The sequence below is a fragment of the Micropterus dolomieu genome, linkage group LG13, assembly GCF_021292245.1.
Source record: "Micropterus dolomieu isolate WLL.071019.BEF.003 ecotype Adirondacks linkage group LG13, ASM2129224v1, whole genome shotgun sequence".
Lineage (NCBI taxonomy): Eukaryota > Metazoa > Chordata > Actinopteri > Centrarchiformes > Centrarchidae > Micropterus > Micropterus dolomieu.
In genome coordinates this window covers 26,572,537-26,598,867 of record NC_060162.1, presented here as the reverse complement: position 1 = coordinate 26,598,867, position 26,331 = coordinate 26,572,537, and the positions used below count along the sequence as shown (strand labels likewise).

At 38.9% G+C, this 26,331-nt stretch overlaps 3 protein-coding genes across 8 annotated transcripts in view; 1 reads left to right on the top strand and 2 right to left on the bottom strand.

Annotated features, from left to right (window-relative positions):
- taf1c (TATA-box binding protein associated factor, RNA polymerase I subunit C) overlaps positions 1-5,130 on the bottom strand; it is a 20,471-nt gene extending 15,341 nt beyond the window's left edge. The window contains exons 1-2 of the mRNA XM_046066458.1: positions 5,016-5,130; positions 891-1,450 (exon numbers count right to left, since the gene is read on the bottom strand). Coding sequence (XP_045922414.1) covers positions 891-1,019 — 129 coding nt within the window. The 5' untranslated portion in view covers positions 1,020-1,450; positions 5,016-5,130. The remainder of the gene's footprint in view (positions 1-890; positions 1,451-5,015) is intronic.
- Positions 1-26,331, bottom strand: part of LOC123981564 (pro-neuregulin-3, membrane-bound isoform-like) — a 580,451-nt gene that overhangs the window by 523,888 nt on the left and 30,232 nt on the right. The window lies entirely within an intron of this gene.
- LOC123981550 (WD repeat-containing protein 7) overlaps positions 4,672-26,331 on the top strand; it is a 190,394-nt gene continuing 168,734 nt past the window's right edge. The window contains exons 1-12 of one of the 4 annotated variants that reach the window (XM_046066453.1): positions 4,672-4,783; positions 7,128-7,299; positions 7,426-7,532; positions 9,842-9,920; positions 10,233-10,407; positions 13,609-13,685; positions 14,057-14,176; positions 14,292-14,437; positions 14,604-14,706; positions 23,699-23,846; positions 24,971-25,086; positions 25,270-25,402. In XM_046066453.1, the coding sequence (XP_045922409.1) occupies positions 7,141-7,299; positions 7,426-7,532; positions 9,842-9,920; positions 10,233-10,407; positions 13,609-13,685; positions 14,057-14,176; positions 14,292-14,437; positions 14,604-14,706; positions 23,699-23,846; positions 24,971-25,086; positions 25,270-25,402 (1,363 nt within the window). In that variant the 5' untranslated portion in view covers positions 4,672-4,783; positions 7,128-7,140. Of the gene's footprint in view, positions 4,784-5,151; positions 5,474-5,615; positions 5,634-7,127; positions 7,300-7,425; positions 7,533-9,841; positions 9,921-10,232; positions 10,408-13,608; positions 13,686-14,056; positions 14,177-14,291; positions 14,438-14,603; positions 14,707-23,698; positions 23,847-24,970; positions 25,087-25,269; positions 25,403-26,331 lie in introns of those variants that run through there. The other 3 variants (XM_046066454.1, XM_046066451.1, XM_046066452.1) reach the window with 3 other exon arrangements.

The following is a 26,331-nucleotide window of genomic DNA, read 5'->3' as shown; positions in this document are numbered from 1 at the left end:
TTTTTTTAATTTTAACTGGCTTAATGATAAACATAGTGTCTTCCTTAAAAGGTAGCAATACCACAGTGTAGAAACTCCAAATAGTCCTGCATTCAAAGTTTTTTACTTAAGTAAAAGTAATAGCAATAAAATATTCTTTAAGCACCACTCATGCAGAATGGACCATTTGAGAATAATATATGATATTATTGATGCATTAATGTACTCATCACTTTATTATTGCAGATGGTAAAGGTGGAGCTAATTTAACAACTAATTTTTCAGCTGGGTAGCTTGTGAATTTCACCCCATGGATCAATAAAGTTTAATCTTAATCTATAATGTTACATCGAAAGTCATTTGTACATTACATTTTGTTATTAATCTGAATCTGCAAAGTAACTAAAGTTATCAAATATGTGTAGTGCAGTAAAAAGTACAATATTTCCCTTTGAGATGTAGTGGAGTAAATAACGTTACTCAAGTACCTTAACAATGTACTTAAGTATGTAACGTTAGGCTACTGAGTTATTTTCCACCACTGACTATTATAACATCTTGACAACTGTCCACTGATGAAGATAGTGATGATTTAGGTAAATAGTGCAGTTAAGATTTAGGTGTTTTTGAAATTAAAATCTATAGTATTTGTTTACCCAATGAAACGCGGTCTTATTATTGAAGTTCTTCTCCGGATGAATATAAAAATAGATCATTCATCCTTCCAATGCAGTAAATATTTCAACTATCAACAGCAGAACCTCAACTCACACAGTAAGTTACATGTAAATAGTGTCATAATCTAACGTAACGTAGTTTCTGCATATTCATAATTAGTTATTGGGGTAAATTAACGTTAATATGTATCCATTTAATGTCAGACAGCAGTACTGAGCTGACAGCTGACCCACCTGCGGTCTGACTCGGTCATAGCAGCCCCAGTTTCCTGCGCAGTGTTTCAGGACCGAGTCCGGCGGTCCGCAGTTGTAAAACGAAGGAAAAAGCTGCTGTGGAAACTGGTAATCCATTTTATTTGTCATTAACGGGTTCAAAAAATACTGTCATGCTTTAGAAAGGTGCGTGTGTCATTATTCCTTCAGTGTCCCAGTGTGCCTGGGAACAGGTCTGGACATGTTGTTCTCCGGCTCGGCTAACGTTAGCTCCCCAGCTCCTGTCGTTAGCCAGCCAGCACGAATAAACACGTCGTCCCGCTTCTAATCATCATGGCACGCGGCCATCTACTCACACTACACGCCGTACATGTCAAGACAAACGGAGTGGTACGAAAACACAAAACACGAGGTGAAATTGTCCCAAATATCCAGTGTTTCACAGAACACGTGCAGACCTCACAAGCGACCAGAAAAGGATAGTCAAGTCCGGCGCGTGAGCAGCAGGCAACAACAGTCCTACGACTTCCGGTCGGGTAGATTTTTTTTTTTCCTTGATATTACTGGAAAGTGGCAAGGACCTGAATGAGACAAAACAAACATTGAGTGGCAAAACAACTCACTTTCGAAGCAACACAAGTTACTGGGTGTCATGTAAGATAGCAATTGTTGCAACAACAAAAAATAAATTCTCTTTATTTTATCCAACTTCAGTGTATCTTTCTGGGAATGTTTGCTTCAACATAGAAACAAAACACAAATAAGGAAATGCAAATCAATAATATCCTTTTTTAAAACGTAGTCACGTTTATTTTGAAGGCTAAATGCGCACATCGGAAGTTGTAGGTCGGCTTGTTTGAGTGGATGTACAAATACAAAGACACAAGCAGATACACAGACAACAGAAAATAGAAAATAAAAAACACAAAACTAACAATAGTAAAAATGATGTGAAATAAAAAAAACATTTTACAGTGCCAGAGATTGTGTTACATGTATCATATTATTCATTAATCATTTAATAACGTGTTTTTATCATTTGATAAATTGGTGCTACACTGTCTGAATTCATTGAAGAATTGCATGACAACAGCCTTCGTTCCTGACCCTTTTCTCTTATGAATATAGAATTTTCCAAAAATAACAGTTGTATAAGATACAGCTTGTTATTTTCAATCTCATCTTGATGAAAATAGAGAGTTAGAACAAACTAATTTATTTCTACATTCATCTCAAGTTTCTATTTTAGAAAGTTGGCTACACTGATCCAAAACATTGTTGTATACAGTGGGGAAAAATAGTCCACAGAAATCACATTTATAATCAAGTTTTACTGGGTAAATTTTACAGGATATCTTGAAAGAAACTTCCTTAAGCTTGTTATTGAGACAGTATTTATCACAAATATTCCAAGCTTTCTACCGCTGTATATCATTAAATAAAGAAGACCAAGAACATAGATGAATTGACAGTAACATAACTGTAAATAAAAGTGTGATCCTATTATTTTGTTAGAGCACTTCTCTTTTAATATATTAGTTCCACCAATATAAATGTGTCCCACACAGTCTTCAGCATTAAAAAGTAGACCTACAGCACCAGAGATCCGTATAAGTATAAGGAAATACTCCATTGGTGTTAGGAATTTTGAATTTATGAAAAAAAACTTTATAAGATAGCCGAATAAATAACAATTTTTCTCTCCATTATTAAACCATGTGTGATAGAAGATATTTCCGTTTTTTATCTTGGATGTTTTAATTGTTCCATATGCAGTACTTATGGGGTAAAAAGTTGTTTGTCCTGGTAAAAATAGAGTCCAACAAAGACCAACAAGAATAGTCCAAGACAACAACAACAACAACAAAAAAAAAACATAAGGTAAACAGGAGCAAAGCAGGAACACGGGGAGAAACACAGGACTGAAGAACAGAAGCAGACGACTTGACAACTCAAAGAGGGAAAACACATGGACTAAATATACACAAGAAGCTAATTAACTAATGAAACAGAAGACAGACATGAAAACACACAAAGACATGAAGTAAAACAAAACATGACACATGAAGACTGAAATAAAAGAGGAAATAACTAAACTAAAACCCAAAACCAAGACAAGCCTTGTTTCGCTGCTGCCGCTACTGGACCAATTTTAAAAAATGGTTGTCCCCAGTACTTCACTTATAGACACAAAACCATGGGAAAATAGGGTGCAGGTTGAATAATGGCTGTCATTTTCCTCAGTCTGGAAATACAAGCACAATGATGGAATGCACTCTTTTACTTGAAAGGATAATTTATAACAGTTTCAAAGACATTGCATAGTTTTCTGGGACTCCTTACTTTCAGTCCCCTTTTCAGGCCAGGGGAGTAAAAATAGGCATATGTACATTCCAGTCCAATACACTTATTTTTCAAAATGTTGTCTTTATTTTAATGATGATTTAGACTTAAGAGCCTTGACGGCTACCTCAGAACAAGGCTGTCAGCGCTGTCAAGATCATGTTCTTTGATTTCTCCAGTGCCTTTTACACAATCCAGCCTATACTACCCCAGAAGAAGCCATAGCTTTTTGGGCCTAATTGACAAAGGCTGCTTCCCAGATTTTCTTCTGACTGTTTCTGGGAACCCCCAGTGAACCAGCCACAGATGATCGCAGTGTTCTTGAAGGCGAGTAGTGAACACGGGAGTTAACAATGTAGCTTGGTCCTAGCCCATCAAGTGCTTTGTATATGAGGAGGAGGACATTGTAATCAGTTCTGAGTGGTACAGGAAACAAGTGCAGAGCAGATAAAACTGGACTAACTTGCTCTCTCCTTGTGATTCTGGTTAATAGCCGAGCTGCAGAGTTTTTTCTCTTTGGAGGCTAGCAAAAGTGTATTACAGAAATCCAGTTGGCTTGAAATAAAGGCATGATTCAGTTTTTCAGTATCTTTTTTATTTATAATGGTCCTACTTTAGTTTCTAAGGTGGAAAAATAATATTTTTGTCTCTTTGTTAATGTGGAACTTGACGCTTAGATCTGAATCTAAAATAACACCAAGATTTATAACCTCAGTTTAATCTAGGGAGACAATTTCCACAGATTGTCAAATAGTGTTTCATTTTTTTTGTTTAGGGCCGACTAGTAGGGTTACAGTTTTGTCCTCCTTGCTCATCCGTTTATTTTTTGCCAAAAGACTGTAGTAATGGAGTTTATAGCTACATCATCACACAGTTGCGTGTCATCAGCGTACCTATGGAAACATGCATTGTTCTCTCTAATGAAAGCACCCGGTGGCAGCATGTATAGTGAGAGTAAAGGCAGCTGCGTTGTTGTGCAACCCCAAAACAGATGTCCTGTTCCTCAGACACATGATCTCCAAGACTGACGTCACACTTTTTCTTTTTGATGTATGTTTTAAACCAGTTTAACACACAGTCAGAAAGACCAACCAACTTTTCAAGACGATTGATTAAACAACTGATAAAACATCATGGTTGGTGGTATCAAATGCCACGCATTGGTTGCTGATTATTTTAGTAAGAGCAGTTTCTGGGCTGTGGTATGTTTTAAAGCTGGATTGAAATTCCTCCAGGAAATTATTATCTTTAATAAAGGAGTTTATTTTCACTGAAACTACCTTTTCAAGTATCTCCCTAGTAATTGGATCCAGTGACAGAGGCAACAGGGGCAGCAGTGGTGACTGGTGTCAGTAAGAGAACATCAGATTACTTGAGTGTAACTCTGTCAAATTATTCGCATTTCTGTTAGCATTAGAGTGGGCGGAAGGTGTGAAAGCAAGTAAAATACTCATCTGTAGAGACTCTGTAGTGTCAGCACTGTCGAGCATTAAAACAGAATCAGCCGGAAATCAAAGACCTAGTAGGCCTGTATGAAGTACTGTTCACTAATTCAAGGCTAGTCAGTCAAGGTAAGACATTACATTCATGTGGGTACCAGCACGCTCAGGAAATGAGACTACACAAGTTAGAGGGAAAAGGGTGATTTGGAGAGAAATAATCAAACAGTATTAAAACAGTAAATGGAATAGTGCGACAAAAAGACACTTACATGAAATACAATATAAAGTAGGACGGGTAAGAAACAGTGGAACCAACAGAAAAGAGCAAATAATTACGAGTAAAAAGAATTGCTCACAGCACCTTAAATAGCACAGGCCCACTCTTCCTCACAGGGAAACATCCAAGAAAAGCAGAGAGTGGAACATGTTCTGACTTCATGCAGGAAGTACGACGCTAGGACGAGAGGTGGCCAGGATAAAAGATGTGCTTGAATGTGGGGAACATGGTGGGGACACGGGCAGAGGGGAGGAAATTGATATTTAGGTTCCCGAAAGCAACCACACTAATATCAAGGTTGTAATAGAACAGAGGAATAACCCCAGAAGGGGGCAGGAAAGCGACTTAAATGAAGCCGTAAAGCTCCAAAGAAGAAGAAGAAGCCTCAGTTGTCTGTGATCAGCTGACAGAACAGATCGGTCAGTGGGAGAAGCAGCTAAAAACAAGCCGAAAATTTTCTGTTTTTATTTACCACGAAGGGAAACGTTCGTCTATAGGTCTTCCTTTAGTAGGAAATGTTCCAGTAGGATCCCATATTTCTGGTACGTAGCTTATACACAAATGTCCACATAGTGTTTTGGTACCGTTAGCCATGTTGCTAACCCGGTGTCGTCGCGACATTGCTGGTGTTAGTGTAACGTTAGCACTTCATAGATCACTGCACAGCTAATCTGTCCCCTGATGTCTCACAGCCAGTGACAGGTAGCTATCAGTTAAAATAGCTGCTTCACTGCTGGCTTTCTCCCAGATGCCAGCGTCTGTCCTGCAGCCGGCTTATTTTAAAAACACAAACTGTTGATGTTTTCGTTGATTCGTGACTCGTTGACGGTGTGTCCGTGTCTATGACAGGACCGATGTGTTGATGTACTGACAGGTCGTAATGTAACGTTCATGTTCATGTTAAGGTCAGCATGTTAATGTCTGACTGTTGAAATGAATGTACGATAATGTGCCAACAAGCTAAACGTTAGCATGTTGGCATAACGTTACTAACGTGCTATGTGTTTGGCATCTTTACCCATTCCATGTCTTTAAACGGCTGGCCTTCGTGGAAAAGTCTATCAACATATGAAATAAGTATTCATTTGCAAGTTCAGTAAATGCCCCACGCCCATGTCTGCACATTAAGTAACTGTGTATATATATGAATCAACCGATTAATCATACTTAAGTTGTATAGGACATTTAATACAGATTTCCGTAGGATTAGATTAGATCTTTTTATTATTGTGCTCAAAACAGTGAAAGTGAGTTTAGCAGCTCTTTGGTAGTGTGCAGCATAAACACAAAATTAATAAAATAAACAAAAAAAAATAATAAAGTTTAAGTAGCAAAACAAGGGGAGTCTGATGCACAGGAAAACAATATATGAATACATATATGATAAAAGTCAAATAAAAAGTAAATTAAAAATGACAATCAAAAGAATAAACAGGATAAAAAGCAATAAACAATTCAAGGCAAAACAGTAAAAGATTGCATACTGGCCATAAGGCATTCCAAACAAAAGTCAGGGCAGGCTGCCGCAGTGGCTCAGATTATAGAATTTAACATCTGCCTACCTACAATTTGAGAAAACTGAAAGACTTGTCAGAGGACCTCAGAGGGAACCCTGACTTATACGTTACAAGCATGACGGATTCTGCAGTAGTGTGATGCAAGACCATATTTTTTATGAACTAATAATATAACTAAATCAATGTGGGTTGTTTAATCCCAACCCCAGTGCTTAGAAACTTTAGTCTCTACAGTATGGCTGAGCAATATGGTTGTACATACTGTTGTCTGTTTACTCCAAAGTATCTATGCCTTTAGTATCTCTGTTTGTGTTCGACTGCTGTGGGCAACTCGGTGAGCAGGTTTGCTATATGAGAATATAGAATTTGCAGGATTTGTTTTAGAGCACTCGATCAGCCAAAACAGGTTCTCATCAGGTTATTTGACGTATGAAGGTTTCTCATTTGGTTTTCCAGAAAAGTACACCATCGTGATATGTTTTGACATCACAATATCAAGCTTATTTGCAGACATAAAACAACAGAATGGCGACTGTTCATTCACACTCATAAAAAGACTGTGAGAATATAAATTTGTCATGTAGTGATAAAAGATAACTGCTGCTGAGCCATTTTTACAGTGGCGTCTGTACTGCTCGTCTTCTGATCAGTGCCTCATCATTTTCATTTTGTTCCCAAGACACATCAGCATAATGTCGGGGAACAGCTTGGTTCTACCCATAGTGCTGTGGGGCCGCACAGCTCCCACCCACTGCATCAGCAGTCTGCTGGTGATGGACGACTTCAGCACCATCATCACTGGCTGCCATGATGGACAGATTTGCCTCTGGGACATGACGCCTGAGTTGGAGGTACTGATGAGGGTGAAGGTGGTGGTGATGTTGGTGGTTGTGTGTGTGCGTTTCTCACCTCTCTTATTTAACGCTGCTTCTCATCGTCTGATTATAACCCCCTGTTGCTCTTTGTTTTCTGCTCAGATCTGTCCCAGGGCCATGCTGTTTGGTCATACAGCCTCCATCACCTGTCTGTCTAAAGCCAGCGCGTGCAGTGACAAACAGTACATTGTCAGTGCATCAGAGAGCGGGTACGTATGTTCTCATCACACGCACATCTATCAGAAGTTTCACGTAGATGGTGATTGCTTGCTCTAAAATGTCAGAACAGAAAGATTTTTAACCCCAACGTCTTTTTAAAAAGTCATCCAGAATCTTCCACACTTACTGTTTTCTTTTCACTTGTACACCAGTTGTCCAGGGCCCTGTTTCAGAAAGCAGGTTTAACAAACCCTGAGCTCTGAGTTGACTGAGCCTGAGAAGTGAAACTCAGTTGTTGGTTTTAGAACAGCTGATCAGAATACGTTCTGTCAATGTTCAACCTGATGGAAGAGCGTGCGTGGGGATATAAAAAAGCCATCACCAATGGAGCTCAGATATTGCGAATCACCATGGCAACGGGTAAATAAAGGAAGAGCCTCCATTTTAATTGGGTGAAGCTAGAAAAATGAATGCATGCCAACGTGGACCATGATTTTTATGTTAAAACACAGGAGTGGAGGAAGGAACAGTACTTTAACAATATTATATCGTTGCTCATTCATCGTTTACCAGACCTATAGCGCATTACATTTATTTTACCTGACAGGACAAAATGCAGATGGCAATAACTGAAGATGAGAATATGGATCAAATATAAAAGACACAGTTCACTCATGGACCTGTGTTTGTAAAGTCACAGTCACACCCAGTGGGTTAGCCTATTAATGATTTTTTTCCAGTGGAAAATGTGTCTATAGGTTCAAACCGATGTTGTAGACATTTATTTTACATTAATAAAATCTGTCTCATTTCGTATTTTATGAAGTGATGTCAAAACATATTAATTTCAGACTATCAGCAGTTAATAATGAAAACTCACTTTTATAATACATTTAGCCTATTTGTTTCACTCAGAATTAGTCACATTATCTCCAACATGATAACTACGATAGGAATGTTCCAATCAGTGTGATTACAATACGAAAGATTACAGTTCATTGATCAGTTTTACACAGATAACACAGTGATTACTGCAGTAATGTAGCCCACGGTAAGTGTTTCAGTAAAACTGTTGCCCCCCTGACAGCTGCCTTAATGTCCACAGAATCAGTGTTATAAAGAAGGAAAGTGTAGCCTTTAGATTTTATTCTGGGCTGAGGATAAATCCATGATGTCCAAAGATGACACTCTGTCCTTACATCAATGACAGATTGATCGTAAAAGCGGTCATGTTCAAGATCATGTTTGGGTAAAAAAAACTAACAGCCTATCTAACCGGGATTTTAATGTTTCTAAAGACGTAAATGCGTTCGGATATGTGCTTTCATATCAGCAGTATGAATGAGGAAATGAGACGGTGTGTCAGACAGCTGCTTCAGGCTCCGCAGGAGGGGAGGAGTCAGAGAGAAACTGTTTATCCTGTGAACTTCACAGCGTAAGTTGCTGGAGTTCCTGATCTTGAGTTTATTTGATCTCGATCTCTGAAACAGAAAACCCAGAGTTTCCTTCATCTCAGGCTCAACATACTCAGAGTTTTCACTAATCCCGCTTTCTGAAAACGGGGCCCAGGTGTCTCCTACATTGTTTCTTATTTTGTTATTGTTATCGCATTGATCTGTTTGATATATATCTGACTAAGATACATACGAGATTATCTAAGTTGCAATCAGCTAATTTCAGGCCAGGTGACTCATCAGTTAATCAGTGGTTACAGTACTACAGAGGTGTACACATGGTTCTGATAAAAAAATTCAGAAGGAAGGAGTATTTTAATGCAGTCATGTAAAAATAGTCTCTGAAAAGCTATGCTTCTCTGTTAAAGAGAATAAACTACCACCTTTTAAAAATATTTGTATAAAAATTGAATATCATATGGGATATTGGACATGAGAATTTGAAAACCCATACTGATATATCGGCTGATATTTTTTTTCTTCAACAAATCAAGATCACATGACATAATGCAGTTTAAAAATAAACTTTTTTTTTATTATTATAAATAGTTCTTTGAACAAAAGTAGAGCTGATTGCTGTGTTTTTGGGTGGATTTGTGGTGTTTCAAACATGCGTGTCCTACTGGAAGACCTTCAGTTGCAGAGTGCCCTCTGGTGGACAAACTATGCAATGACAATACTCAGTGCATTATTGAAGGATCTATCTCTGTGTTTCTTTTTTAATGGTCATTAATTGTCTATTATAAACACAGATACGGATTTATCTGCAATTAGCTCATATCGGCTGATAATATCGGCTCACTGATTTATTGGTCAGGCTCTAAATATAAACCACAGGATGTAAGTTTAACTGCAGATCATTTCCTACTCAGTTATGTCTAACTTCCGTTTGTTTGTGTTTTCAGAGAGATGTGTTTATGGGATGTGAATGATGGACGCTGTATAGAGTTCACCAAGTTGGCGTGTGCTCACACTGACATACTAGTAAGTCAGACACTGAGGGGTGTGCAGTTTCTGCAATAGTGTAGCTCACATTGTGTCATTTCATTTCATTTCCACAGCACTAATTACATTAATACAACGTTATTTTATTCTCTCCAATCTGCTGTTCTCAGTTTCTCTTTTTAACACAAATACTCTTGATTCAATTCTACTTTTTTTTGAAGTGATTGGCCCTTGATGTTGCTGTAAGGCTAAAATGTTGTTTTAACTTTTGACACTCTCCTCCTCCTGTTCTCATCTCCCTCCCTCTCTGTCTCTCCTCCATGTTTCTCCTCCTCCTCTGTGGTTCTCCAGTTCTATCAGTTCACCATCGGCACTCAGAGGGAGGGACGTCTGCTTTGTAATGGCCATTACCCAGAAATCCTTGTGGTGGATGCCACCAGCCTGGAGGTCCTGTACTCACTGGTGTCCAAGATCTCTCCTGACTGGATCAGCTCCATGAGCATCATCCGATCCCACCGAACACAAGGTGAGAGACACATGTGGAGCTAGTAGGCCGATTTTAATAATGCATGTGCTGACCAGTGATTTTGATTCTGTACATACCAGTAGGTCTGTGATTTTCATCTCCTGTCCCTCTAATATTTACAGGCCCATTTATCTGCTGCTTTATATCTGATCCTCCTGTTATTTAAACCTCGTCTGCAGAGACATTTTAAAAGTATCAGAAAGTATCAGTGAGTGTTGAAATTTGAATTATTGTACCAACTAAAGAAAACCTTTTTATGACAGAAGGCCTCACAAGTAGCCCCATGACTGTAATCAAATTAACCGTAATGATGTCATATTACATATTATGTTTTTGCTAGTCTGCCTTTCTATCACCAAACCTATTTTTATGTCAAGTGAGCTACACAATAGAGCGCCTAAGTCACTTGCTTCTGCTTCCGGCCCATGGGACCTTATTTAAAAAAAATTATTTTTGATCCTGTTTGAACTGAGCCCTGAATTACACACATGATGTTTGTCAGTTTAAAAGAAAGTTGCAGTTTGTCGTAAATCAGTCATTCTGTGTGAAAACCGTTCAATGAACTACAGCTCTCGTCTCGCACAATATACATCACCACCATGTTAGCGCGGTAATGCTAGCTAACGTTCATTGCTTGGTTGCTGCTAGCTATGTAACTCAGCTATGTTCCACACAGAAATATCTCTCACCTGATGTGTTTAATCCAATGACTGTCCTTTTATCACATCATCTACACATGGAGTTGTTTGACGTTAGCTTCTTCAGTACCGTTAGCTTCAGTCATTCAGAGAAAATGTTACAATGTGACATATGCGACTTTTGAGTTTGTAGTCTTTGTAATTATGTATTTTTACAGTCTTATACCTCAACAGTTTTACATCAAACTGTGACTTTCTTGACTTTTAAATGTAAATTTTAAATTGACCATCATCATATGTGTAATTCAGAGCACAATTCAAACGGGATCAAAAAATTAATTAGTCGTTTCTTGCCATTGACTACTGTACATTTTTATTCCAAAGTAAGGTCCCATGGTGGTCCACCGGAAGGGAAGGGACTTGGGCTCTATTGCTGAAAAATGATGTTATGTTGAATGGCATTAAGCTTTTAGAAAAACAATTCGAGTAGTTTGCAACTCTCTGTTTAAATAAAGTAAAGTCTCACCTGTCTCTCAAATAATAGTCAAATTGTATATAGTAATTGTTAAACTCAAAGACTTGTAGTAGTTCAATGTCTTTCCCAGGTTTGGGGAACAATGACACAGCATGACAGCCATCTGCATTGTTGGTGGCATTAATTGCATCATTAATCATTATACTGTGTGTGCGTGTTCAGTTGATACACAAGCATTCTATCTGCATTTCCCCATTTTCAAAATGTTTCCTCCTCAAGTTGTATAACGCAAAAGCAGACTCATGACGTGTCATTGCTTATGCAACCAATCTTGCCATAAGTTATTGTTAATTCAGAAACCTATTATTTTGGTAAATCGTATGTTTTATCTCCAGGTCTTTAAGTTTGGATAACGATTCTTCTTTTCTTTGTAACTTATCTCTGCTCTGGTGAGATGGGAAGCTAATGATCCAGTCCCTACAAACTGCGTCCCAAACTGTTTAAATGGGGGTTTCAGGGATTGTTTTTAATTCAAAGAATTCTTTAACCGTTGAATTAAGTTGATACATTTACTAACCTGACTAGTAAATAAGTAGTAAATAAAGCAGAATTGGTTTGATTTAGATTCTCTTTTGTAAAAGAGGGCAAAGGTTTAATAAAACTGGAGCACCAATGTTTTCCATTTATGATTGCATGTTAATATGCTAAATGATCACATTATCCTGACATGTTAAAATAATAATAGATAATGAAAATGATTGTTAGTTGCAGCCCTAACCATGTGAAATGTGTCCAAGGAAAGACAAGGGCAACTTGCTTTGAAGACGAATGTTGTTATGATTGTTGAGGCAAAGTATGAACGAGCGTCGTTGGCATGGCCACATGAGGCCAACTGTGAGCATTTAAGTTTCCTGGGAAGAGATGAAAGGACAGCATTGTAGATGGGGGGAGAAGTGGTGTCTGAGCCCGCCTCACCGTTGAGAGATGCTTTCTCTATGTTAGTGTAAATAGCTTCTTTGAATCTGTCTTCCTGGTCCAAAATATATACTACATACTAAAATATAAATAACACTTTTGTTTTTGCCCACATTCATCATGAGCTGAACTCAAAGATCTAAGACTTTGTCTGTGTACAAAAAAGGCCTATTTCTCTCAAATATTGTTCACAAATCTGTCACAATCTGTGTTAGGGAGCACTTCTGGTAACAAGCAATTTGAAGACATCACTTTCTCTGTGTGGCATATCAAGATGCTGATCAGACAGCATGGGGATTGCACAGGTGTGTCTTAGGCTGGCTACAATAAAAGGCCTCTTGAAAATGTGTGGTTTCACTGTATTGCGGGGGTCCAAAAACCCCAGTTTCTGGTTTGTACATACATGCTGTCTGCCATCTGCTCTGTAAAGTGAAAACCATAATTAATCCGTGAAGAGATCACCTGAATGTGAGCATTTGCCCACTCAAGTCGGTTACAACGACAATCTGCAGTCAGGTCAAGACCCCGATGAGGACGACAAGCATGCAGATGAGCTTCCTTGAGATGGATCCTGACAGTTTGTGCAGAAATTCTTTGGTTATGCAAACCGATTGTTGCAGCAGCTGTCCGGGTGGCTGGTCTCAAACGATCTTGGAGGTGAAGATGCAGTATGTGGAGGTCCTGGGCTGGTGTGGTTACACGTGGTCTGCAGTTGTGAGAAACGGTAGAGAAATGAACATTCAGTTCACGGCAACAGCTCTGGTGGACATTCCTGCAGTCAGCATGCCAATTGCACGCTCCCTCAAAACTTGCGACATCTGTGGCATTGTGCTGTGTGATGGAACGGCACATTTCTGAGTGGCCTTTTATTGTGGCCACCCTAAGGCACACCTGTGCAATACCCATGCTGTCTGATCAGCATCTGTGAGGTGGATGGATTATCTCGGCAAAGGAGAAGTGCTTTCCTTGGATAACTGACCTGGATGACTGATAATCTTTAGACATGTGAAATGTACAGATGTTAATATGCTCTCATGTAAACTGTTAACAGGCAAATGTTTTAATGCTTAACCATGAGTGACCAGCTTTGACGCTGTCTCTCTGTCTTTATAGAGGACACCGTGGTGGCAGTGTCCGTGACAGGGATTTTGAAGGTCTGGATTATCACAGCTGAGGTCAGCAGGATGCAGGTACACCGCCATACAGATGTTTATTTAAAAAAAAAAAAACCCACCAGTCTTGTGTCAAACCAAAGTATTGACAGTATTGCTATGACTATTATGGAACATTTATATTGGTTTAGAATTATGTGTAGACATGTATCACTCATACTGTGGGGGCATAAATCTGTTTTCCTGTCACATTGTGGGGACTCGCCTTCATTTTGAGGACAAAACGCAACTCAGCCCATAATGTGAAGACTTGGTTCAAGGTTAGGATTAGGATAAGGGTTATGCAAGTAGTGGTTATGGTTAGGGTAAGTCTTGAGGCAACGGATGTAAGTCAATGCATTGTCCTCCTGAAGTGATGGAAACAAGACTGTGTGTTCATACTTGTTCAGGACCTGGACCCTGTGTTCGAAGAAGAATCCAAACCCATCTACTGTCACGGCTGTCAGAGTATTTCCTTCTGTACCTTCACCCAGAGCAGCCTGCTGGTTGTCTGCTCCAAGTACTGGAGGGTAAGAACCTGCAATACCACTAAGTAATACTACCCAGCATGTACTGGAGTACAGTACTTCATGGACCTGAAATTTTGGCCCGAGCTGACAGCTATCTCTTACTCTTGTGTGTCAGGTGTTTGATGCAGGTGATTACTCGTTACTCTGCTCAGTAGCGAGTGAGAGCGACCAGGCCTGGACTGGAGGTGAGTTCATAGCCGCAGACAAAGTCATCATCTGGACCGAAGATGGCTGCAGTTATATCTACAAGCTGCCTGCCAGGTAAACCTGCTGCTCTTCCGGCTGTCACATCACTGCTCAGTAGGGCTGGGTGATATGGCAAAAAAGTGTTATCACGAAAAATGGGCAACACAAACACTGCATGCTTAGACTTACTCTGTGTGTGTGTGTGTGTGTGTGTGTGTGTGTGTGTGTGTGTTTTCCTCAGCTGTCTGCCTGCTAGTGAACATTTCCGCAGTGATGTTGGGAGAACCAAAGAAGGCTCGATCCCTCCACTGGTATACAGCATTGTCAACCACTCAGACAAACAGGTCGGTCCTCTGTCCTTCACTATATCAGTTTATTATAGACACATGTGGTTGACGCTTTAAAGCTAAACTGAGAAGTGGACATTTTTAAATCAAATGCTTGGAAGTTTCAGCAAATTAGTTTCCAGTCCAACACGTGGCTATTTTTCTTGTTTTAGAAAAAAGGGACCTATGTAAAGGCTGTTTCATAACACTTATTCAGCAAACATATTGTAAACTAAGCTTTGTAATTGTTGTGCCTAACAAATTATATTAAATCCCTCCAGTAATTTCCCTCTAATAATAGACAGATGTTGTTGTTTGCTAACTTTAGCTGTTTCCAGAGATATTATGATATTCGATTAAGGCTTAACTATATCAATGTACAATTTCTATCTGATCCACTATTTCTTGCCCATTGTTACTGTAAATTTACAAACATGACTTTTATAAACATAAAACTTTGACACAGGGGATCTAATTGATGTGGAGGGGCTTCCAAATCTGGCTGCTCATTTGTGGACTGGACTAGCGTAATTTAGCAAACAACTGATGGAACTTTTTGTGTGTAATGTGCACTTTTGAATTTTTGTTAAAGATGTACAAACAAAGTAAACATTAATTTTACAGGTTAGACTGTAATAGTTGCTTCATAGAATAAAACTAAAAACAGGCTGTGTAATGAACAGAACTTCCTGTACTGATCAGGGCCCTGTTGCTCAAGCTTGGCTTAAATAATCCAATCAACATGATGCTGGCCTAAATGATCCTGTAAATTGCTGCACTGCAGTAAACAGTCAATGTGGAACTTGACGTGTCCAATGGCTGCATCTGTACAGGTAGCTGTGCCTAGTTGTCCTGTGTTAGCAGTCTGTGTTTTGTTTGTACTGATGGTGTTTGAGTTGATTTAGACTCATCAGGGCTCAGGGCACATGGATTAGACCTAGTCATTTTTTAAAGGTGAGAAGGAAAGAGTAGTGAAGTCAAAGTGTGCTCCTGTAGTTTCAGTCATCTCGGAAGAAATCCCGACTTTTGAACTACTGTTTTTCTGCACGTGTATTTATCAGCAGTATTCAGTATTTTTACAAAACGTTAACATTGCTTAACGCCACTCTCTCCTGACGAGTCCCAGCATCACTGGTAGTAGCGGCCGGATTCCGTCAAAGACGCAGCGTTACTTGGATTAGTGACTTTAATAATATTACTGTTTTAGAAAAGTAATCCATTACATTATTAGTTACTGGGAAAATATCTGAAGGAAGTGTTAACTTTCATTGATGGTAACTTAACAGTGATTGGAAAAAAAGTAGACACTTTGACCTGTAGAGGGGTGACTATACTGTATGCCCTTTTATGCCACAATGACCTCTTACATGCTGTTTCTTTAAACGCAGTAAACCTGCTAAAATAGGCCATTGACTCCTTTCCCTTTGCCTGTAGATCAGTTTGCCTTTCTGTTTTTTTCTGATGTGTCACTTTTGAACCCGCTGGAAAACAGGGTTAGTAAACAGTAGAAAGCAGCATGGAAGCCTGAGACAATGTTATGGCGGTTACTTTTTTATATCTTTTAGTCTCTCTTTCAAACTCTATGCAGACTAATTTGGGACAATGTTTGAGAGCTGCTTGAATAGAGACCGATGGAACTTGTGTCTGAGATGACAAAGAGACGCAGCATCGCACCGGAAAAGGGCCAAAAATTCTTGTTTTCGCTAGTGGTCGACTCGACCAGTATGGGTATTTCAATAGCCAATGCCGATATTTAGAGAGCAGAGTGGCCGGGATATAAAATGCTGATATCAAAACAAACAAAAGTCACTCCTTTATTCCATGCAGAGTGCAATCAACCTCGTGAGTGCAGATGTCTGCTGATGCTGATTATCTTAAAATGCCAGATATCGACCCGACTAATTGGCCCGATTATCACTAGTGTCATGTTTTGATCACTGCCGATCAGAGCACTGCTGGAATAAGTGGTGTAGAAATGTACGTTTTACTGCATTTACCATGAGCCATTGTAAAACCGGTTATTCATAAGCAACCAGCCTGTATTTGATAGTATTGGCTATTGTAGGAGCCTGTGGTTTGAATACCAGCTTTTATTTGAGACTTGATAATGAAAAATACTAAATTAACAGTTTTGCTAGTACTTTCTAAGAATAGCTAAATCATCAATAACTTTAAGTCTTAATTCAGATGGTGAATGGTTGAGATCAATCCATGTGTGTGTGCCTGACCCTTGGTGTTTTGTGTGTACTTCGTAGTTGTGATTTCATTTTGGACCTTTTACTATGTTTTTATGTGTATTTATAGTTTATAATCTTGTAAATATTTATTTGTTGTCTGTCCCTTTTGTTATTTTTGTTGTTCCTTTTATTGTTCTGTTCTCTGATGCTGCCACGCCCCCCTCCTTTGACCTCCTCACTCCTCTCAGAGGGAAGGAGAAGGAGGTGAGAAGGAGCAGGAGGTGGTTGTGGAGGGGATGTGGCTACCTGCCAGTGGGTGCGACATGGAGCTCTACACCGCTGAGCTGCTGTACCACCACCACCCTATAGAGGCGCCAGTAAGCCCCAGAAAATGCACACTTAAAGCCAAAGGCAGGAAGAAGAAGGTTGACCTTGATGGCTGAGCTGCAAAAGCTAAAATGGGACATAATCACAGCGCTTACACCATTTTAGGAGCCTTTATTTGAAATATAATCTTAAAAAATGTAGGATTCATTGATTCCAAATTCATGCCATTGTGCGTGTTTGAATTGGGCCAAATGTTTACATGTGAGTATGCAAAATAGTTCAAATTAGATTTTTTTTTAAATGAAGTATTATACTATTGAAAGGACCATACCGGTGGTTGAGCACGTTTTAGCCCATTTACTACAAATTGCTCATTCTCTATATTATGGCTGAATATCCATTGTTTGAATATGTCCTGTAGTGATGGGTTATTTATTAAATTAAGACCAGAAGGAAAACAGTAAGCCAACATGGGCACTGTATTAAAGATAATGTGAATTCGGTTTATTGTTGTTTCTTGTATTATAAAATAGTCTAGTAATAGTAGTACAATCTCAGAGCCATGTCAGAGCATCTTTGAATGCACCTTTTTTGTATATATGATAACAACATTTAAAAAACATTAGGGACAACACTGAAAACAAGTTGTTTTAATTATCAATGGATAGGTCAATTTAATATTTTTATTTGGATAAATTGGTATTTATTGTTAATTATACAATATTCCCTCAAACCTTCCTAAAACCTAAGGTCAAGTCTTCAGATGTCTGGTATTGTTTGACCAACAGTCTAAAACTCAAACTCAAAGAGTTGTAGGAGTTAAGCTCTGTGTGAGATTTTAAATGAACTTTTGAGAACAAGGCTGAAAATAGTAAATCGAGTTTCCCCCCAAATTCTTTGTATGAGTTGTGACTTTGCAGCTCTGCCAGAAAATAAAGACCTGAGATGAGAGGAGCAAACTGTGAGAACAGCAGTGCAAAGACAGACATCCACTCAGTGGCTCACATTCACCTTGCACCATGATAATAAACAGGGACGTGAGGTCAGTCTCATGCTGTTATCCTTTCTAAACCTCCATACTAACATGGTTCATTTCAGAAACACAAAGAAGGGTTGAATCTGAATGAAAGAGCACCAAGTGGGTCTAAATGTAGAAGAATAATTTTGCCTGTATGAGAACTGAAAGGGTTCTGCGATATCATGACTAATTTACTAATTTACCTAGCATAACCTAGCTGAGAATTTGTGTTTGCACAATTAACAATATCATTCCAGGTTGATAAACTCATATCTGTAGTGCACGCATTTGAAAATGTGTTAAATCAGAGTGGATCAGTGGGAGTTTGATCTCCTGCCATCGATTGTTAAAAATTCTGCTCTTGAAAAATATTACAGAAAGACAAAAATATAAACAAGCACAAAGTGAACATAAGTAAGAAAGTAAGAACACAGAAAAATGGAATTCTATTAATACCATATAATGAAAATAATCATAAGACTTTGAAGAAAACTACTGAGCTGAATCAGACAGAGCTTGACACATGGCATCTCTTTATCAATGTAGTCACAAGATGATAGTTTAAACAGTTATCTCACTCATCAAATGCGTGGCCTTTGCTGTGTGATGTTGCACCACTGCTAATTTTCTCTGAAGCTTAATAAACCTATAAAAAAACCTATAAAAAAATAATTATTGGTGTTTCAGGTGAGGAGCGCCTCCTCTATAACATGCTACATGAATTGCTTTTAAGGGAACATAGTGGTTCTGTATAACCTGACAGAGCATGTATAGCTTGTATATTGAAAAAAACAGCGGGCCAAGAAAGGACCCTTGCGGAACACCATAATTAATGTCTCGAAGACTGCAATAAAAGGCAAAAGCAGATTCTTTAGGTAGGAGAATTAATTACATGTGCACAGGTGTTTGTGAATTCACACTGTAGCCTTCAGACTCATTTTGTGTTGGAATAGAGGTGTGAGCTGCTGAGTTGATGACATTGAACATGAACTGCCTGTTTTGTTTGCTCCTCTCTTTGTTTTCCTTCCTGCCTGACTAAGGAATTGACGTCATTCTGGCTCACCTGATTTCATGCTCTTTTCCCCACTAAAATAAAACTCCTCCTCCGAAAGCACCATCAGCCTCCTCATCTGTCTTCATACTTATGAAGATGCATGCAAAGTCCCCAAGCTGCTTTTTTTAACAAAATAATGACCCTCTTGAGGGTTCTCCTGAGTTTATGAGAAACAAGAAGTGATAGGAACACCATGACATGTTGGATTTGATTGTCTTCACCAGGCACCTGTCACGTTGGACTATAAAAGTTTATACTTTTATCTGTAACCTTGAAACACAAAGGATAAAAAACTAATGATGCGTACTTGACACGAAGGGGTTGACATCTAGAAGTTTTGTTGCTGGTGAAGTTTGGGTTTAAGAATTTTAACCCAAAAATAATAATAATTAATAATAATAATAATCCAGATGAAACCTCACCTACCTGCAGCACAGAGCCAATTAAAATGCACAAAAACTTCTTGTCACCATGCGCTGATGTTCTCTCTGTTTCTCTGCCTCTCTACTGCTGTCTGCTCAACATACAACACTCACTGATGTTGGATTTGTTTATTCACATCTTATATTGAGATGTGGCGGTGTGTGTGTGTGTGGGTGGGTGTGTTATAGTGTGTTTAAGACACACTTGGTGGCATGGTTTGCAGACCCTCTCTGATTGCTCCCAGTGTTCAGATGAGCTGTAACAACTGAATGTGGTACACATCGGACACCGCAGCCGCTCCCTGCTTCTGTACCTCTTTGAAAATTGTAGCTGCCATGGTAACGGCAGCCCATGCTTCTTACACGCCCACAGGTTCACTGGGTTTCCTCCTGTCCATCATTATGACTGTGATGGATCATCACAGCCCTCCACCTAGCGGCAGCTCCCGGAAATGACCTTATTCATAATGACCCATTTGTTAATGATTCAGTTAAAGACATTTTACTCAACTTATGTGTCAGTTGTTTTGATGAATAAAGATAGAAATGATTTGTTTTGGTAGGCATCCCTGTCCAATGTGCATAGGACACGTAGGACATATCCTATTTATGCATTAGCATTATGCATGCTTAGAGGCTGAATTTGTTTTAGTTATACATTTTTTAAAACTTCTCTCAGCACAGTAAGGCTCCAAATCAACCTTTTGACTATAGACACGGTACACTTGTATGTATCATAACCTGGGCATGTGTGAAGCCATGGAGCTGTCAGAATAATAGTCAGGGCGTTGACAGATTGTTAGTCCCTGCCATAGCATGATACTGCAAACTAACTGACTGACCCTGCTGAGGCCCAGCTGTTTGATAATCCAAATCAGCAGAAAGATGAAGAGGAAAGTCCACCCTGAAGCAGAACTGCCGAGTCATGGCATGAAGTGTTTCAGCTAAGCGGCCAGTCTCAGTCATTGTTTTCACTGCTGGAATTAACACCCTGTAACCTTCCCATATCCTGAACTTAGAAACCTTGTGAATAGGTTGTTCCTTGTGCTTCTACTGTATATTACAGGCTGGACACTTTCAGATATACGCCACTAAAAAGGTGACAGCAGGATCGACGTGTATGCACTGATAGGCGAGTAGACTACGTAGTTGCAGGGTTAGACAACATTTTAATCAGTGGCACTGATACTTTATTGTTTTTCTACCATGCTTATGGTACAAAAGCAATGAAGGTATGTATATTCTCTCTGACATGTGTTCTTTACCTCTATTTTTCTTTTTTGGCACCTGGCGATGCATTAAGTGGCACACTCAAGCTCTGTCTACTGCTGCTATTTTTCATTTACAATTGAGTGCAAGACCATGAGCGCCTTCAAGGAGAGTCAGAAAGTGTGCACTATTATCCCCATCTGTATGATTCATCATGGCTTGCCACTGTGTGGCCAGTCAGGAAAAGTCTTTTGAAGTTGTAGGAGATGTAGTAAGTCCTAGTCTGTAAAGCATACCACTTCCTTTTTAGTATTTCCTTCTCGGCAGTGCCTAAATGTAGTTCAGTGGAAACAGAAGCAGAACACATAACAATGGCTATATGTTACGTTTTGTTTAGTTCCTGCAGTGAAAATGGAAAATATGTAACAGTCCTGTAAACTGGTGAACACTAGCCCCATAAGCATAGTACCTTCTCCTATGTTAAAGTTATATCCTACAAGCTGGGAACTTATGAATTTCCAAATTATCTTAGTCTTCACACGTGTGTTCAAATGACTTTCTACTTATGCTCACTCACTCACTCACTCACTCACTCACTCACTCACTCACTCACTCACTCATATATATTTATATATCTAGATATAATGTACAGTTTGGGAATAACACAAGTTAGTTCTGTTTCGGGGTGGATTGTTCCTTTTTAAGTCTAAAAAAACGCTATGCTGCCCTCCTCCCATCTCAACCATTATTTCCCAGTAACCTCTGGACTGCAAACCATGTGTTATAATTCCAGCAGTAGTTATTTTCCTGCTCTTGTATCCAGGGTGATAGATTTGACACCAACTGTCCACGTCTATGGCTCTTGATTTTGTCCATGATTTCCTTCAGTGGACAGGCGTTACAACTCACAGTGCTGCTGAACTGAGCAAAAGGAAACAAAGATGTTAATAGACAGTGGTAGCCCCCATAAAAGACACCTAATCCACTCCTCTGTCTAACACACCAGGAGGGACAAATGTGAAGAAGGTCTGTGACTCATTAAGGCTACATAGGGTTAAGAAAGCTGGCCAGTTTTATGTTTTATTTTCAACTGAATTTGATCAAAAATCCCACCACTTCCCGAAGTTATTACTCAGTCAAACCAAATTTATAGAGATTGTAAACATCCTAATTGAACCTTTATAACCAGGTTTTATCTATAAATCATGAGACGTTTTCTTCAGGATCAACAGTAATTCAGCTGATTGTTGTCTGTACATGCATCTGCTAACAGGAGCTGCCAGCTGCTAAGATTCATCAAAATGTAAAGACAATTAGACGTATCGGCTAAAATACTCAGCCCACTGCTAACTCAGTGATTCACAATGTCATTTAATTCATTTTCACATACCTCAAATCATGATGGTAACTTAAATCAAAATCTACAAAAATGTGTCCTTTTTTGAAACAGAACTACGGCTCAGAATGTCTCCTCAAATTGGTTATTATAGATAAGTGAAGTGAAACCTGAAGTTCTGGGTTCTGATCCAGAGGTAATACATCTTAGTTCCAAACTCATAATAATAACAAAAACACCCATAAATTGATTGCAGCATTCCTCTGTTGGTAATTGTAAAGATTTAAGTGATACCTTGATTTTTTTCCACTAACCCCATCATCAGGTCAAAATTAAAATGAAATATTAAAATTAAAATAATTTGGCCAATTCTTTGATTTATAACCAAATGCCTGCAATACAATGGCATCCCCATCAGCCTCTGTTGTATTTAGCATATTTTAGCTTGCTAACACACAAACCAAGATGATGATGAACATAGTAAACACACCTGCTAATCATCAACATGTTACTAATAGCATTTTTAAATTGTAAAAACAATCTAAAATGGAAGTAAGTGCATGTTTTGGTGTTATTGACACTATAAGACAGATTTAACCGTTCATTTAAAAGTTTGACAAGTCAGTTGTTCAAAAGTTCCTCCCTGTGTATTGTGATCAGAAACGGAGACCTGAAAACTGAACAAATAAGCACAAACAGAAAAGGTACCAGAGTCTTTTTCATTAAGTGACCTAAAACATGTATATAAATATATAATATAAAAAAACATGTATTGTTTCACATACCAATGATGTATTAGCACCTGGGAAAACAGCTGGCCACTTATATTTTGGTTAGCTTCAGTCACACGACCCTCATCCTATTTGTACCTGTAGCTTTAACCCCGCCAACCTGTGCTGCATTAGCACATGTTCTGATGACTGAAGCAACAGTAGGGGTGTGATTATTGGACATCTACAGTGTCTACATTTTGGTTTTATTGCGCTGCTACACTTCAGCCCTTACCTGAATGTAAGCGCCAGTAAACCCAAACTGTAGCTTAGAATAGGTCAGTATTTAAAATGATTGTTAAGGATTTTTACGTGTTCCTCAGCCTGTAGAGGAGTAAGACGTCTAGTTGAATAAGAGATGTGTGGTTCTGTTTTCCTGCAGTTTGCTGTGTGTTGTTGTTGTTGTTGTTGTTTGTATGAAGGTAATCAGAGGGCAAACCAAACATTTCAGCTTCACATGGTCCTCAGACTTAGAACCAATAGGGCCAAATTGCCGTTAACTGCTTTGGGCTATATTTAAGGGAAAAATACTGTTAATTGTATAGAAAAATGTGAGTGCTCTGATTCATTTTAGGCTGAAATTCCCCAAAACACAACTTTTCCAGCTGTAACTGGGGAGTTTTGGGGCTTCAGGATTTCAGACGCTGACGTGTCTTTTATTTATTTATTTATTTATTTATTTCCGACCGTCCTCCAGCTGCTGATCTGCCCTCCTGTGACTCTGTTCTTCTTCGGCCGACGGGAGCCCTTCCATAAGCTGCTGATCCAGGGAGACTCAGCGGGCAGACTGTCCCTGTGGAGCATCCCAGACACGTCGCCTCAGCAGCTGCTTTCGACCCCTGCAGGTAAAGACGGTGTGACTGACATGACACACAGCCCCGCTGGTGTTTGTACAGTGACATTAGAGAGTGATATTCTCCCCTCGCAAATAATCTAACAGCTAGTTTTACATTTGTTATATTTTAATAATAAAATAAAACCACTAAAATACATTAAAAAAGCAGAGATAAAGTTATTTTTCCTACAACACCGCATTAGGGCCATTGTATAGGTTGAAAAACAAAACAATTACAGTGCCGGGGGTGAGGGTTAATATTCTGAGCAAAAAACGGGAATATTGTCTGAGATTATAATGATGTGCTTTGTTATGAAAGGCACTATACTCTATTGAGAGCAGGGTATGCTGATAAGGGCAGCCGTCACATTTAAGCTACTTTCACCATCCAGTATTATGAGATACTTCCTTTTTTCCATGTAAATTTATCACTTTATATAAAAAAATTTTCTCAGAAAATGACCCCCCTTTACCTACAACGGGCCTAATACGCTGTGCTGTCACAGTTTCATGCATGGTTTATAATAATCATATTGTTTATTTACTTCGCTTCTTGTAGTAAAGCACAAATCTTTTCAACACTGACTTACTAAATGTGTGTTAAGAGTTTGTGTGAAGTAGGCAATATTGTTGAAATTTTTAGTTTTTTTTTTACAGGGCTCATGAATTGGGGAATATGAATGTAATGTTGTAAAAATGAAAGTTAAGAAAAAGACAAGATTTTTTTTTTTAACCTTAAACCAAAGTCAAACCAAAAATAGTGAATTGATTATCTAAAATAACAACAAAAGATGCTTTTCACAGGCTGCCAATGTGCAATATGGAATGATAATATATTAAAACTATGTGTCTTTTACCTTTAACCCATGTCAGGGTTTCGCCCCAGAAATTGTTTTGTCAAAATGATAAGCCTCCTAGATTTTGATGTCACATCTTGATCTATTAGTTAGTAGGCGACCTTAGTATATATTAGATATGACATTTGCTGCGTGAAATTGTGTCTGTGCTGTATGTCTCTGCTTGAAGTTAAGTGTTTTATTTCATAATAGTCTTTAGTTAAAACTGGTCTCTAAACTAATAACTCACTTCTCTTTGGTTTTATCTGTATCTCTGTCTCACTCTGTTTCTGTGCAGAGCTGCAGGTGACGTCCACCATCAGTCTCCAGGAGGCATTCGATAAGTTGACCCCCGTTTCTGCAGGGATCATTGACCAGCTCAGTGTCCTGCCTGGAAAAGAAGAACCCATCAAGGTTTGAACCCAGACAATCTAACTTCCTGACCAAAATGGCTTGTTTGAAGAATGTACTTTCACAATCTTTTGTATTTATAAAAGAAAAAAAAAAACTGTCCTGCTTTCCTTTTATAGTTTCTCCTCATTTTCTCTTTAAGTCCGGTTGTGGTTCTTGACTGTGTGTGTGATTTGTTCCCCTCAGGTGACGGCCAGCGTGTACATCCCCTCTCAGGGTCGCCTGGTGTGCGGGAGAGAAGACGGCAGCATCATCCTGGTTCCAGCCACACAGACCGCCATCGTCCAGCTGCTGCAGGGGGAGCACATGCTCAGGAGAGGTGAGGGAGGATTATCAGCATTGTTCGTCCAGACTGCAACTCAACCTCATATATTATAAATAATAACGAACGTGTAGAGAGTGAATTGCCACAATAGTCACAGTGTCGTAATTAACAAGGAACTGCTCACAATTTCAACAAAGTTCTTGCAGGCCATCAAGTACGATCAAAAACTTCACACTGATTGTTTGGCAGATAGATGTTCAAGTCCCCTGGTAGTCCTGATGTGCAAAGAGCAGGGTGTTAAAAATAAGTAATAAAAGAATAAAGAAAGAAAGAAACCAGAGAATCCTGCACACTCTGCTTAACTTGTACTCAGGTCCTTAGACGTTCATCATAATGAAGAACAGCTATAATAAATGGAGTAGAACACACACACACACACAGCCACAACACAACTCTGTTTTAATATAATAATAATAATAATAATAATCATCATCTTTATTTGTAGAGCACTTTTCAAAAACAAGTTACAAAGTGCTTTAACAAGTGTAAAGACAATAATACCCAAGAGACAATAATACAAAGACAATACAAGATAAAAGCATGAAAACATTGAAAAGACTAAAATACAGATAAATATAAAATTAGTAAAATAGAATAAAATAAAAGGGATAAAATAAAGTCAAATGAGATCGGGAAAGGCTCTCCTATAAAAGTATGTTTTAAGAAGGGACTTAAAAGAGTTCACTGACTCAGCTGACCTGATTTCCTTGGGCAGGCTGTTCCAGAGCCTCGGGGCCCTGACAGCAAACGCTCTGTCCCCTTTAGTTTTCAGTCGAGACTCTGGAACAGACAACAGACCTCTGCCCGAGGATCTCAAGGTACGTGCTGGTGTGTATGGGACTAAAAGTTCAGAAATATAACAAGGCGAGAGGCCATGAAGAGCTTTAAAAGTGATCAATAGAATTTTAAAGTCAATTCTAAAA